At 34.2% G+C, this 13,861-nt stretch overlaps 2 protein-coding genes across 2 annotated transcripts; both read right to left on the bottom strand.

Moving 5' to 3' along the window:
• Positions 1-5,123: 5,123 nt before the first annotated feature.
• Positions 5,124-6,367, bottom strand: LOC132738024 (uncharacterized; the record flags this gene model as incomplete). The annotated part of the gene is made up of 3 exons (XM_060725441.1): positions 6,231-6,367; positions 5,651-5,815; positions 5,124-5,276 (listed from the first exon to the last, which is right to left on the bottom strand). Coding segments are annotated over exons 1-3 (454 nt in total), but the record flags the coding sequence as incomplete, so codon positions are not given.
• A 3,653-nt stretch (positions 6,368-10,020) lies between these two features.
• Positions 10,021-13,317, bottom strand: LOC132738031 (uncharacterized). The gene is made up of 3 exons (XM_060725453.1): positions 13,178-13,317; positions 10,759-10,923; positions 10,021-10,091 (listed from the first exon to the last, which is right to left on the bottom strand). The coding sequence occupies exons 1-3, from the start codon at positions 13,311-13,313 to the stop codon at positions 10,021-10,023; spliced, it is 372 nt and encodes a 123-aa protein (XP_060581436.1). The 5' UTR covers positions 13,314-13,317.
• Between the last annotated feature and the right edge of the window lie 544 nt (positions 13,318-13,861).

Raw genomic sequence — 13,861 nt, forward strand, 5'->3', positions numbered from 1 at the left:
TAAATTTGTACTGTTTCCGAGATGATTATTGGTAATAGGCAAGGTGTTCCGACTGAGAGAATAGTATAATGCACCTTACAACGAAATTATGACAAATGAACAGAACATACTAATTTTATTATTATTATTTCTTTCTCCCTTTCTTTTTCATAAACTGGAATATACAAATATTGTAGAAACGTATGCTTTCAAACAAATTAAACCACCCTGTTCGTACGTGTTATGTTTTTTTCTACAGTGGAATTCAATTTCCTTTTGTTAGGTACGATTTCATGATTTTATTAGAAGAACGCACTGCACTAAATGATTCAATTTTATCAAAATATCCAAGCCTGCGAAGCTGTTCCAACGAGTTTTTAAAAGCATTCATGCACAGCCCTTCAAGCATGATTTTAACTTTTTCTGCTTAAGCATGACACAGGTGTTTATGCAATTTAAATGAATCGCATCTCGAATGAAAATGTACTTATATTAAAGAAGGTTTTAAAAGAGATAACTGAAAATGTCAAAAACGCAGTTAATCATTCTAATTTATTTCTACGAGGAGAACCTATACGAATATTAACAGACATTTAAAGATAAGCATAATATAAGATAATACTGTATGATTTGAAATGAAAATGGAATAAATGAAAAAATATTTATTGGCTACGAACTCTTTAAAAACGGTAGACATAACCTATTAAAGCAATTGTATCCGCAATAAATCTATGTTATAAGCAATATCTTTAAGAAGATTTAACAATTGCAAAGAACTAAAATTTAAAGCTTAACTATACAAAACATATGTCTGACATGCGTAAGTTTTACACATTTAGCGTATAATAATGTTAATGGTATTAACAATCGTGCAATCAAATGAGGTATTTGAACCATCTTGAAGATTATTATAATTGAAGATATTATAAGTTTAGTACTTAAATACACACATTAAAACGTAAAACAGTCTTTGCAGTGGTAATATTTTAACAATGGCCTCTTGAAATTTGCGCAACAATATTAGTTGGTCGCACCAAAACCGTAAAGGTCATATGGCAGCTTTCCAGCTTACATTGTGGGGGAAGACTTAATGTCTCCTTCCAGGGACCAACGGGCACTTGAATAGATTCACCGCTTTTCCGTAACAGGAAATAATCCAAAGTCGATGACGGGATTCAAACCCACAGAGGTGAGGAGCAAGTGTTTTGAAGTCAACTACCTTAACCGCTTGGTTACAGACGCCCGCCTCCGTGGTCGAGGGGTTAGAGTCGATGACTTCTAATCCAGTTACCTCTCTGGAGTGGGTTCGATCCCCGGGAGATGCTTTGGTAGAGGAAGGTAGTCTAGTACTGGTATCCTCTCCAGGAACGATGGTTAGGAAACTACCCGCCTTTATGACTGAAATACTGTTGGGAAAGGCGTAAAATGAAACAAACATACAAACAAACAAACAAACAGACGCCCGATGACACTTTTGTATGCAAACAACATGTCTACAGGATGGTTATAAACTTGGTTGGAATATTTATATTATGCAAAAAAGTCATTTCCTTTCCTATAGACTTCCTCACCATTGACTGGAGATACTAAACGCTAATTTTGGCCTCGTTTCCTTATTTCATAAAATATTTTGAGCGGGCTTTAAATGACAGCTTCTGAAATATCTCGAAAAATGATTGTTTTATGTTCAAAATGTATCACATTTGAAACATATTAGGGTATCTCGTGTTGTACACATGAACAACCATCCTGTACGGTTACGCATACAAAATATCAATCGAATGTGTATTTTCTTGAGAATGTTACAAGCGTCCAAACTAGCCTAGTCGAAGTGAAAACACCGCTGATGACAGAAATATTAATTTTACCGATTACTATATACGGGATGGTTATAAACTTGGTTAGTATATCTGAATTAGCAAGAAAGGTCAATTTCATTGGTACAGACTTGCTGTCTGTTGACTTGAGATACTATACGGTAATTTTAGTCTCGTTTTCCCATTACATAAAATATCTTTAGCGGGCTATAATTGACAGCTTAGGAAAAATTCCCGGAAAATGGTTGTTTTATGTTCAAAATGTATAAAGTTTGAAATCAATTAAGAGATTTCGTGTGATACACGTTAACAACCATTACTTGCGGTAACGCACGCAAAATATTATAAATAAAACCCAGTGTGCCGTTTCTTGAGAATAGCCCGCTGGAAGTAAAAATGCTACCTATATATGCACTAACATGCTGTTGGCAGAAATGTATTTTCGAGGTTGCCGATGATGACAGAAACCCTCTGAAAGTGGCGTACATTCTGACAGAAAATCAATATCACTCTTTTATCAATTTCTTTCTGAAACTCCAGCAATCTGTCATCATTGGCGCCGATAATACGGTGTCGGTTTCAAGCAATGAGTATAAAGTTTCTTGCTTAAGGAAATCACGGCTTGCTCTTTACTGGATTGGACATGAACCAACACAATCAACAATCCTTATTGATAATGAACAATGCTAATAGAAGCTTGGAAAGTCCATTTCACAAATTCAGCAGGTTGTTTGATTCAGCTTACAAATTTGTAAGCACTGTCCGCTGCTAAAGTTTAATCTATTTTTGCTACCCACACAAAGTCAAAGTCATAAAAAATTATATTTTATCAAAAAAATTAAAGTATTATCATATTTATTTATGATCAGGCAATAATATGTTTTACCAGAAGATAACGAGGGTATATTTATACCAAAAATCTGTTTATATATCTGATAAATTGTTGTTTTCGTTATCTTCTATCATTTTTATACGGAAGAGCATTAGTGCCAGGTGTATGTTTTTTATTAACTCGAAATTTCGAGTTACTAACTCGAAATTTCGACTTACTTACTCGAAATATCGAGTTTACTTATCTCGAAATTTCGAAAGTTGACTTAACTCTCCGAAATTCGATTACTAACATCGAATTCGAGTTATTATCTCGAAATTCGCGGTTTCTGCGTGTCGAGATTTCGAACTCTTTAACGATCGAAATTGTCCTCTTTTAAACGTCGAACATTTCGAGTTGAGATGCACGTTTGCCAAGACGTCTCATTGGTTTAGCCTGGGTGAAAGCAAGGATTGGAAATTCGAAAGATACTTTTTCTGTTGTAGAGCTGTGCACATTGACAGATCACCCTAGTGTAGTTACAAGAACAATTTATAGTGGGTCCAAATTGTCCAACATACTGAACATATCCTTCGCTTTCTTTGTGGAGGGGGGGAGGGTTATGTAAAATCAACTTCACATTTCCGTGTTAACCAGATGTTTTCCTTTTTCTAAAGCACATATAACAACCATCATGTGGAGATGCAACAAGTTCCAAAACCCACCCTATGTAAACTGCGCACATTCATGTGTTAAATAAGTTTTAAATGGCGTGGATACGCCATTTAGTGCTGTCACCGTCTAATCTAATAATATTTTTGTAACATTAGTTATTATACTATCTTAGGTGGTGCGATTGCATGGCAATTAGAACATCTAGCAATGTGTCATGTGAGAAGGCAGGTTAACCAGAAATCAAGTACTTGATGGTAAAAGTAAACTCATGATTTCCGACTCTTTAGGATGCAATTAAAAATTAGCACCGATATACCATCGAAGAGATGATATATCTTTTATGTTACGTGTGACCAAATTAGATTCAAGAATATTAAGATATGACCCAATGAATGTTTTTACAGTATGAGCCGTGTCACTGCAAAAACCACAAAGTGGTTTGAGACCAGCATGGATCCAAGGAACCAGCCTGCGCATTCCGCGCAGTCTGATCAAGGAATCCAGTGCTGTCGCTATCAGTTTCTCTACTTGTTAAATAGGGTTTGTAAGCGAACATCATGGGTCCTGATCAAACTGCGCGGGATGCGCAGGGCTCGGTCTGGGACCATTGCTGGGTCGCAAAACAGCATTTTGGCGTGGTTTTCGTGACACGGCTCATATATTCAGGGCGTGTCCTTCCTCTGAGAGGAAGTCTTGCTGACGGCCGAACAAAAGTTTTCTTTACACAGCCGTTGGAACATCTCATTTCGGCTCCAATTAGTAACTAGTCAGTATTACTAATACCAAAATGATGGGAAAGATCCCTCAGAAGTAAGAAACAATGCAAGTAATTAATATTAGAAATGTGACAGACCGTCGTTTCTTACTTAGCCTAGGTATATTCGTCACAGATAGATAAAAGAGTCGAGATATCTTTGACACCAACGTTAGAAACTATACGCAAGGACGTAGCTTTCTATAGGTCATGGCCTATTCTTTTCAAGGGAAATTATATGAATGACTCAAAATGTACAAATAAAAAACATTATAGTAAAACATTCTCTTTGACCTTTGTGTGATCATGACCTTTCCGCTAATAATTATGACCTTCCCGCTAACGTACTTCATCAAGTCATAAAAATTATAACGTTGAATTATCATTTTTTCAACAAAACATCAAAGAAAACAAAACTAAGACATTTTTAAAAAGATCAAATTTACTTTACATGTACGTTAACAAAATAAATCATTTAAATTTTGTGATTTAAAAACAAAATTAGTAAACTGAGAGCATTCTTTACCAATTTCCGAATAATCATTTCATTTTCTATGATTTTTAATTCCAAAACAAGCAAGAAATGTGTGATAGGCATTGGTGAAAAATCCTTTCTTTATTTTCGTCTTGTCTGCCAACTCATTTCTTACATCTTCTTTGACCAACTTCTCACTGATTTGCCGAGTGCTAGTAGCTTGTAACCTTGGACAGATATCTGTAATGCCCATGTCTAAGTTTTGGGTTTTTTTTTGTGATTTTAAAGTTTGGGGTGTTTTGAACCTTTTGCTGTTTGGCGGGTAGGCACTTGGGGGGGTCGTCCCGCTTGTCGATCGGGTCCTGTTTTTAAAGTAAAAAAATAATAACGACTTTTATGAAAAAATGCAATATTACTGTTACAAAAATTTACATCGTAAATTTTAATATGTTTAATATTTAACATTTAAAAAAATAATTGGTAAATCATTTTCCTTAATCTTAAACAGAAAAGTGTTCATTTCAAATATACACATGAAAAAAATGATGGTCAATATTTGACACTAATGGAGGCTAGGGAAAAAAAAAAATGTATATCTTTGCAAAGAATTACCCTTCCTTTTTAACTTCGGTTGGCACTTTGGTGAAACATCTTCTGACACTTTTGTATCATTCCATTGTGAAGCGGGTACTTTGGAAGTTTCTCTTTTATTTCTGTTTGTATGTTGCACGCAGTCATAATTTTCGTCGAGATACATCTTCAACTCTGGATAAAACATCAAAGTAAGAGACAATTAAAGCGTAATACAACAATAGTTTTTACTCCACACGTGATTATACTAGATCTGTAAATACATTGCTTGCAAAAAAATACACAAATGACATATAAATCTCTCTTGTAACTTTTTCCATTTTGTATAAGCTTTGAAATCAGGTTCGATAATAAAATATCATAACAATGCTAGACAGGTTAATAAGTTTGATATAAGTCATTATCATTTTAAAAATAAATAATTTATACTTTAGCAGTTGTAAGCGGTTGTCTTTGGTGTCTTATTTTCAAACATTTTTGTAACTTCTCGACTACCTGTATAATCAATCTTAGTTATTGGACAAGTTGTTCCAAAATTAAATATTTACCATATTCAGACTGGTTCCTTATTTCCGCTCTAGAACTATTATGTCCGTGTGTTCGTCTTTTGCGCTGTCCAGCTTGACCATGTTTTTGTGGCATTGACCTCCTCTGACCTTGTGGTGGTAAAGCGCTCTTACTTCGCCTTTTCTTCTGTGAGGTCTTATCATCAGCTGTTAAGAAAAAAGAAAAATATAAAATATTAATATTTAATGAAGACCTTTTTGATAGTACAATGTTCAATTTGGAGTACCTCGTTTATGGGAGGGAACCGAAAGGTCGGGTTACAGTGTAACATTACCTTGTAAGACAAATTATTACTGATAAGTTGTCAAGTTTTATAACATCAGCTGTAGTACATCAGCTGTGGTTTCGTTTTCAAAAATACAGTAAGCATTCGATACGCAATCTAGGCAGGGCCAGACTCTCATGGCAAAGGTTCATGTGACATTGTAGACATGGGCCCAAGTGATGGTCAATCATAATAAGTTATAGTTTTCTGAGTTACGAATAACACTCTCGCTGTTTCATGCATAATTCAAATGAACAATAACTTTTGAAAAATATAAGAATTATTTCAAAACTTACCTTTTCTGCGATTTGACATTTTTCTTTGGGAATCGTGTCCTCTATGTGCGCCACATAAAGACCATGTCCTTTTTGATGCACAAACTTTGTCCATTCTTGAGTGAGCTTTGTAGTCGTTTCTTGATAATCTGTTCATAATTCACTGTAACAAAATATTATTTATACTCAGTTATTGTGCTCACAACAAATTAATTTATTCAACGTATTTGTTTTATTTTTTAAATATTATTGTCTGATTAAGAATAGAAAATATTGTTTCATTTTTTCATGTCATAACCATGTGAGGAAGCGGACATTGAGAATTGATCAATTAACAAACGAGCTAAAATAAATATGATAATTGAAACTTAATTAGTTGTGTAACATTTTAAAACACTTTTCTGACCATAACATTCGGTTAAAGGAATTAATATTAATAAAATAATGATTATAAAATAAAAACATCCACATACCGTCTTGTTGCGGAACGTCGTTTCTATGACACGTTACGTCAGAAAATTAATGATTACGTCATTACAACGTTACTGACGTGATGAAAATATAACAGAATGGGTATTTTCACTGTTACGTATAAATGAAATATTGAGAAATATTGATGACATAAAAAGCATATTTTCATTTTCTGTATTTTCACCTTAGAAATTTTAATTTTCACTGCTGTGAAACATATTTTCCGTATTTTCACTTGTGTCTTGCCGGACTCTTTTCTTATAAATTCAGCCAATACACAAAATTATAGAAGGGAATTCTTTCAAACTATAAGGTAAAAAAAAAAGAGAAAAAGTATTTTTGGGATTTATTTTAATCTTTTTCTGCTATTCATGAAATATTTATTTTCATACCACTCGATGAAAATAAATCCTGTATTTATAGAAAAAAAGCTTGAATAAACTAAACACTGAACACTCTTCATTATGTGAACGTAGCTCACTACATGGACAGAAATCACGTAACGTTTATTCAATAAATGATTATAGCTCACTACATGGAGATTCAGTGAACACTATTCATTCAGTGAACATAACTCACTACATGGACCGAAATCACGTTACGCTTTTCAATTAGAGAATATTACTCACTACATGGACAGATTCAGGGAACACTATTCATTCAGTGAACATAACTCACTACACGGACAAGACACACTGGACACTATTTATACAATGAATATAACCCACTACACGTACAAGAAACACTGGACAATATTCATTCAGTAAACAGAACTCACTACACGGACAAGATACACAGGGCACTATTCATTCAGTGAACATAACTCACTACACGGACAAGACACACTGGAAACTATTTATACAGTGAACATAACTCACTAAACAGATGAGAGACACTTGACACAATTCGTTCATTGAAAATAACTCACTACATAAACAAGGCACACTGACAGCCATTCATTTATTGAACATAACTCACTACATGGACAAGGCACACTGAACACTATTCATTCAGTGAACATAACTCATTACATGGATTAAGCACTCTGAACAATATTCATTCATTGAACATAACTTAATACATGAAGAAAACACACTGAACACTTTTCATTTAGTGAACAATAATAACTATATGGACAAGGCACATTGAAAACTTTTTATTCAGTGAACATAACTCACTACCTTGACAAGACACATTGAACACTATTCATTCAATGAACAAAACTCAATACAATGAAAAGACACACTGGAAACTATTCATTCAGTTAACATAACTCACTTCATGGACAAGACACACTTTAACACTTTTCATTTAGTGAACATAACATATTACACGGACAAGACACACTGGACACTATTGATTGAGTGAACATAACTCACAGCACGGACAAGACACACCGGACACTATTCATTCAGTGAACGTTACTCACGACATGGACAATACACTTTGGAAACTATTTATTCAGGGAACATAACTCACTACACGGACAAGGCACACTTGACACTATTCATTTAATGAACATAATTCACTACATGGGCAAGACACACTGGACACTTCATTCAGTGAACATAACTCACTACATAGACAAGACACATTTGACACTATTCATTTAATGAACATAACTCACTACCACTACATGGACAAGACACACTGGACACTTCATTCAGTGAACATAACTCACTACATAGACAAGACACATTTGACACTATTCATTTAATGAACATAACTCACTACCACTACATGGATAAAACACACTGGACACTATTCATTCAGTGAACATAACTCACTACACAGACAAGACACACTGAACACTATTCATACAGTGAACGTAACTCACGGTACACAGTAAATAGTTATCACAAATTTAGCATTACTCAGAGCTGTGAATATTACTCACATATAACTACTGACACACTTATCTACTCATTGTATACCCCAGAAATATTTTTTGTAATTTTATGTTTCAAAAGCCTTTCCTGGTGCACTTTTAAACTTTCCAAAAAAACTTACTCATTGGACAATTACACAAACCATCTTTTTCTTCTGTTTTTTCTTTCTTCTTTTTTCTGGCAATTAATACAATTATAGTGAAATGATATTTTATATGGAAGACAAAATACCTCTTTGTTTACATTTTGTTACCTTTATTAAAATAGTTTCAAATTAAGCACTGTTTACTTATGGTAACATCTAACATGCTACAAAATCGTAATATTAAATTTTTAGAACTCAAGTTTGCCTTTTCCAAAGAATTAAATGTTTAATTGGCATAATGTGCATTTAAAGTACCCACAAATAACTATTCACAGCAAAACTACTAAATTTAAGTTAGAAGTTTTGCTGTGAATAGCTATTTGTGAGTACTTTAAATGCTTTAAGTACTCAGTTCTGAGTACTACATGTATAACACAATGAAAACTACTCACTGTTCATTACTCACACACTGATCACGACTTGCACAGCAAATGGTTAATACAAATTATCTTTTCTTGTTTCAAGCTATTATTGAATCAATATTCAAGTCCTCATAAATTATTCAACTTTTTGAAAAACACACAATATTCACCAGTAAGATTATTTTGTAGACATGACCAGATAGCGGGCGTATGTGTGTGCGTGCGTGTGCGTGCGTGTGTGTTTACATCTATGCTACACAATGACAGTCGATATATATGCTTTATTTCACACCTTATATAATATAACCAATGCACTTTCAGCATTTGCACAATATATCATTATTGGTTCCAATCTTATCAATTTAGCCTCGTTTTCATTTCCAGAGTCCAAAGGTTTCAAATCACAGCCCATCAGAGCTTCTGCATTTTCAGTGACGTAACTTTTATATGCTTGAACTTGTCAGTAATAGATTGGCAATTTCTTTGCCAGTTACATTAAAAGAATACCTCAATGTTTAGGCATTTAATGGAAACCTTGATAATCATTACATCTTATAAATATGTATATATACAGCATGTCTGTACATTTATTTTCATAAAACATCAAAGAAAACAAAACTTAGACAATTGTAAAAAAAATAAAGTTTACTTCAACAAAAGTGAATCATATATTATTAGAAAACAAAAAAGATTTATTGAGCGCAATTTTGAAAATGTACGAATGAAGTTTTTTTTTTATTTTCTTCCACTTTTAATTTCAAAACAAGCAAGAACAGCGCGATATGCGCTGGTGAAAAATCCTTTCTTTATTTTCTTCTTGTCTGCCAACTCATTTCTTATATCTTCTTTCACCAACTTCTCACTGATTTGCCGAGTGCAAGTAGATTGTGACTTTGGGCAGATATCTGAAATGTTCTTGTCTAGGTTGTCATGTTGTGTAGATTTCATAATTTGGCTGTCTGGTGTCTGCTGTTTCGTGGGTTGGCACTGGATGTCGTCTGCTTGACGATCGTCCCTGTTCAACATAAAAAATATAATCAAACAATTGTGACAAACATGCAATGTCAGTGAATTTCCATCCTAAATTATGACATGCTTAATATTAAACACTCTTTCTTTTTGCACCATTTATTTGTAAAGTATCTCTGTTTAAAACACGGCAACATTGATTTCAATATTCTGATAGAAAATAATCTTGATGATCAATTATTAAAAGTACAAAATATATAAACACACTGTATCTTTGCAAAAAACTTGATACCTTTTTAAATTTGGTTCCTGCAGAGGAAAGGCTTTTTCTGGCACTTTTGTATTCTGACGTTTAAAAACGTGTTCTTTGGAAAATTTTCTTAAACTATTTGTATGGTGCACGCAGTCATAGTTATCTTCGAGGTGCATCTTCAACTCTGGAAGAAAAAAAGAAGGAAAATAATAAAAGGCCCGTTAACTAAAGCATTATATAACATAGCTTTTTACTTATCCCGCAAGTGATGATACCAAATGTATAAATACACGTCTTACCACTCTTATAAGTTCATCAAAATGTTATATTGTACAAAACAGTTCAAGTTTAATACCAAAGCATTAACAGTCGTCGGTGCTTTATTGTTCTAATTATTTTAAACATTTTTGCAAAGTCTTAAAAATGTAGAAATCAAATAAATGGTTTCAAATTGATTTACCATAAGCAGCCTGGTTTCTTATTTCAGCTCTAGAACTATTATGTCCTACTGTGCGTCTTTTGCGCTGTCCAACTTGACTTTGTCTTTGTGGCATCGACCTCCTCTGACCTTGTGGTGGTAAAGCGCTCTTACTTCGCCTTTTCTTCTGTGAGGTCTTATCATCCGCTGATAATATAAAGAATAAGAAGCGTAATTAAACAACTTGTGATGATGCAATGTTCCAAACGGAACACCTCTGTGATTAAATGAAGTTTGACAAAAACGGCCGAAAAATTGCGATTGACTATGTTCTCTCCACAAAACTTTTAACTGGAAAGTAATTTAAGACATGATTACTACTTTAGCCAACATGTCTTTGTTACAACTAACATTCCGTAAGCTGTATTGGTTTAAACAGTATTTATTTCATATAATACAAACATATACAATTATGATACAACAACATTATATAAACAGGATTGAAAAGGAAGTCAAAGACGTATGTAGATTTCTTTCCTGTAAATTGTAAAAATAAAGCAAATTATAATGTAACATTCCGTAAGCTGTATTGGTATAATGCCCCGGTCACATATTCACGGATAATGCCACGGAAGAGCTACGGTCTAATCGTTCACGGATTACTACGGAAATGTGAATTTCCGTAGTCTGCTACGGTTCAAGTACGGAATTACAACGGTATGTGTACGGAGTCCGACGGATTTACCATTAAAAGCCCCCGGAGCGACACGGATTGTTACGGACCGGCACGGTTCGATACGGAGCGACACGAATCAGGACGGACGCGCTACGGATACACTACGGTCTGCTACGGTATAAGCACGGGTTAGTACGAATAAGTACGGACTGATACGGAGAAGAACGTATTGATACGGAAAAGAACGAATTGCCACGGATCTATACGGACCTAATACATCCGCCCACAACCTCTTGCTTGCTCATTTTCAAAATGCCTCAAAAGAAAGGAACACCTAGAAAAACGAAATACAGCGTTCAATGATTTTGGCGGAGAGGATTCAGCCTTATCGCGTCCGAACCCCGTTACACATCAGGTCCAATTAAAGTGAATTTCTTGAAGGACGCTGGATCCTCAACAAGTTCGGCCATGAGAGCCTTATACTAAACATGAAGCGGTCTTCGTAAAAGCCCATCTCTAGTCCACCATATAGTCTGTCTTCTCTTACCTGATTAGATATGGACTAGTAATCATTAATGCAAAATGTTGATCAATACTGCTTCTCTTTTAATTTTAAGATTTGCTGTTTATCTTACAATTACATTAATTATTGTGATGTTTATGTTTTAGAAATATGTAAAAAGCTTGTTAATTTATCTTATTATCACTCAAGGGCCAGTGTCCGAGGCTTATGAGACACTTCGTTTTATGTACATATTTACCCCATTTTCACGATCTAATGTTTGTAAAATATGTAACATTAAATGTTATTCTATTTCTTATGAATTAAAGTACGATATTAATATAAATTTACTTCTATGCATGTCATCAAGCAGCTCGACCACTGCCTCCGCAATCTGAGCCATTTCAATATAAAGTCGCAGCCTGTAAATGGCAATTATAATTTACTTAATGTTCCTGCAAATGTATATGTCTGTTTTTAACAAGAAGTAAGTATTTATACCCTTGAAAAAGTACATGATACTTAATTCATCCGTACTAAACAGTGGTGGGCCGTACCATTCCGTACCGTTTCGTGTTGCAACGCAATAAACCGTATAAGACCGTGCTAATCCTTGCCTCTCCGTAGTACAACGTATTACGATCGTGGCTTTCCGTGACAATGCCGTATTAATCCGTATTAAAACCGTGGCTTGTACGTAGGGAAACCGTACAAATACGTAGTTCTCCGTACCAAACCGTGGAAATCCTTGACAAGTTGGTGGACTACGAATCAGTACGGACTATTACGGTTTTCGTACGGACCAGTACGTATCAGTACGGATTAATACGGACTAGTAGGGATACGCTACGGTTGATTTTTCCGTAGCAAATTTTTGTGCATGTTCAAAAATTGTCAAGGATCGCTACGGATATACAAGGACTACTACGATTGATTACGGTTACAATACGGAGAGCTACTGACCAGTACGGGTAGCTACGGACGATGCCGGAATTAATCCGTGGCTCTTCCGTGGGCGTATTCCGTGAATATGTGACCGGGGTATAAGATCTTTGTGTAAAGGGTTTCATGACAAAAAAGGGTTTACTTACGTTGACATTGAAATCAACTGAAAACAGTCAGAGTCTTTTTAAAAAATTAGATAGAATTCAAAGTTACAGATATCACTGTCCATGATTAATTCATGATTCAAATGGACTTAAATACCTTTAACTGTTATGAGATTATAATAAATCTTATATGAATATAATAAAATATGTAATCAGAATTCTTAAAAATCTTACCTTTTCTGCGATTTGACAATTTTCTTTGCGAATCTTGTCGTCTATGTGTGCCACATATCGACTTTGTCCTTTTTGATGAACAAACTTTGTCCATTCTTGAATGAGCTTTGAAATCGTTTCTTGTTAATCTATTCATAATTCACTGTAACAAGATTTTCATACATTAGTGTGCTCACAAAAATTAAAAAAACAAAACAAACAAAAAACAACAATTTATTCAAGATTTTCGATCATCTTTGTTCAGAAATCAAATCAATTTTCACAATTTGAGAGTGGCAGGACACTTTGTTGTTACCATGTCTTTTCTAAATCTATAAAGAGATAGTGGTATCCAAGTCATAATGAAGTCATAACCATTTTGCGAGAAAGCGGAATTGAAAATGGGTGGAATTTGTTGTGTTTAAGCTTTATCACAAACGAGCTAAGCGAGAAAACGAAAAATAAGTAAATAAAATGATCATTTAAACTTATAATTAAGTTTTGTAACATTTTGAATCTCTTTACTGACCAAAACTTTCTGTAAAACGTCTAAAGAAAAAAAATCTTATTGATAATAAAAAACGCATCTACATACCGTTACGTGTTGATATCTAATGTTGCGGAACGTCGTTTCTATGATAAGTTACGTCAGAAAATTAGACTATTATTATGACGTCATCACAACGTTACTGACGTGATAAAAGT

The sequence above is a fragment of the Ruditapes philippinarum genome, unplaced genomic scaffold, assembly GCF_026571515.1.
Source record: "Ruditapes philippinarum isolate M1 unplaced genomic scaffold, ASM2657151v2 ctg2994_1_1_1_1, whole genome shotgun sequence".
Lineage (NCBI taxonomy): Eukaryota > Metazoa > Mollusca > Bivalvia > Venerida > Veneridae > Ruditapes > Ruditapes philippinarum.

Bases quoted from the DNA above. Each gene is read 5' to 3' on its own strand.
- LOC132738031 (XM_060725453.1), bottom strand. From the start codon at position 13,313: ATGAATAGATTAACAAGAAACGATTTCAAAGCTCATTCAAGAATGGAC. The intron at 10,924-13,177 runs GTAAGATTTTTA...TTATATTATCAG, and splicing joins ATTGTCAAATCGCAGAAAAG to CGGATGATAAGACCTCACAG. The intron at 10,092-10,758 runs GTAAATCAATTT...TATGTTGAACAG, and splicing joins AAGAAACCAGGCTGCTTATG to GGACGATCGTCAAGCAGACG.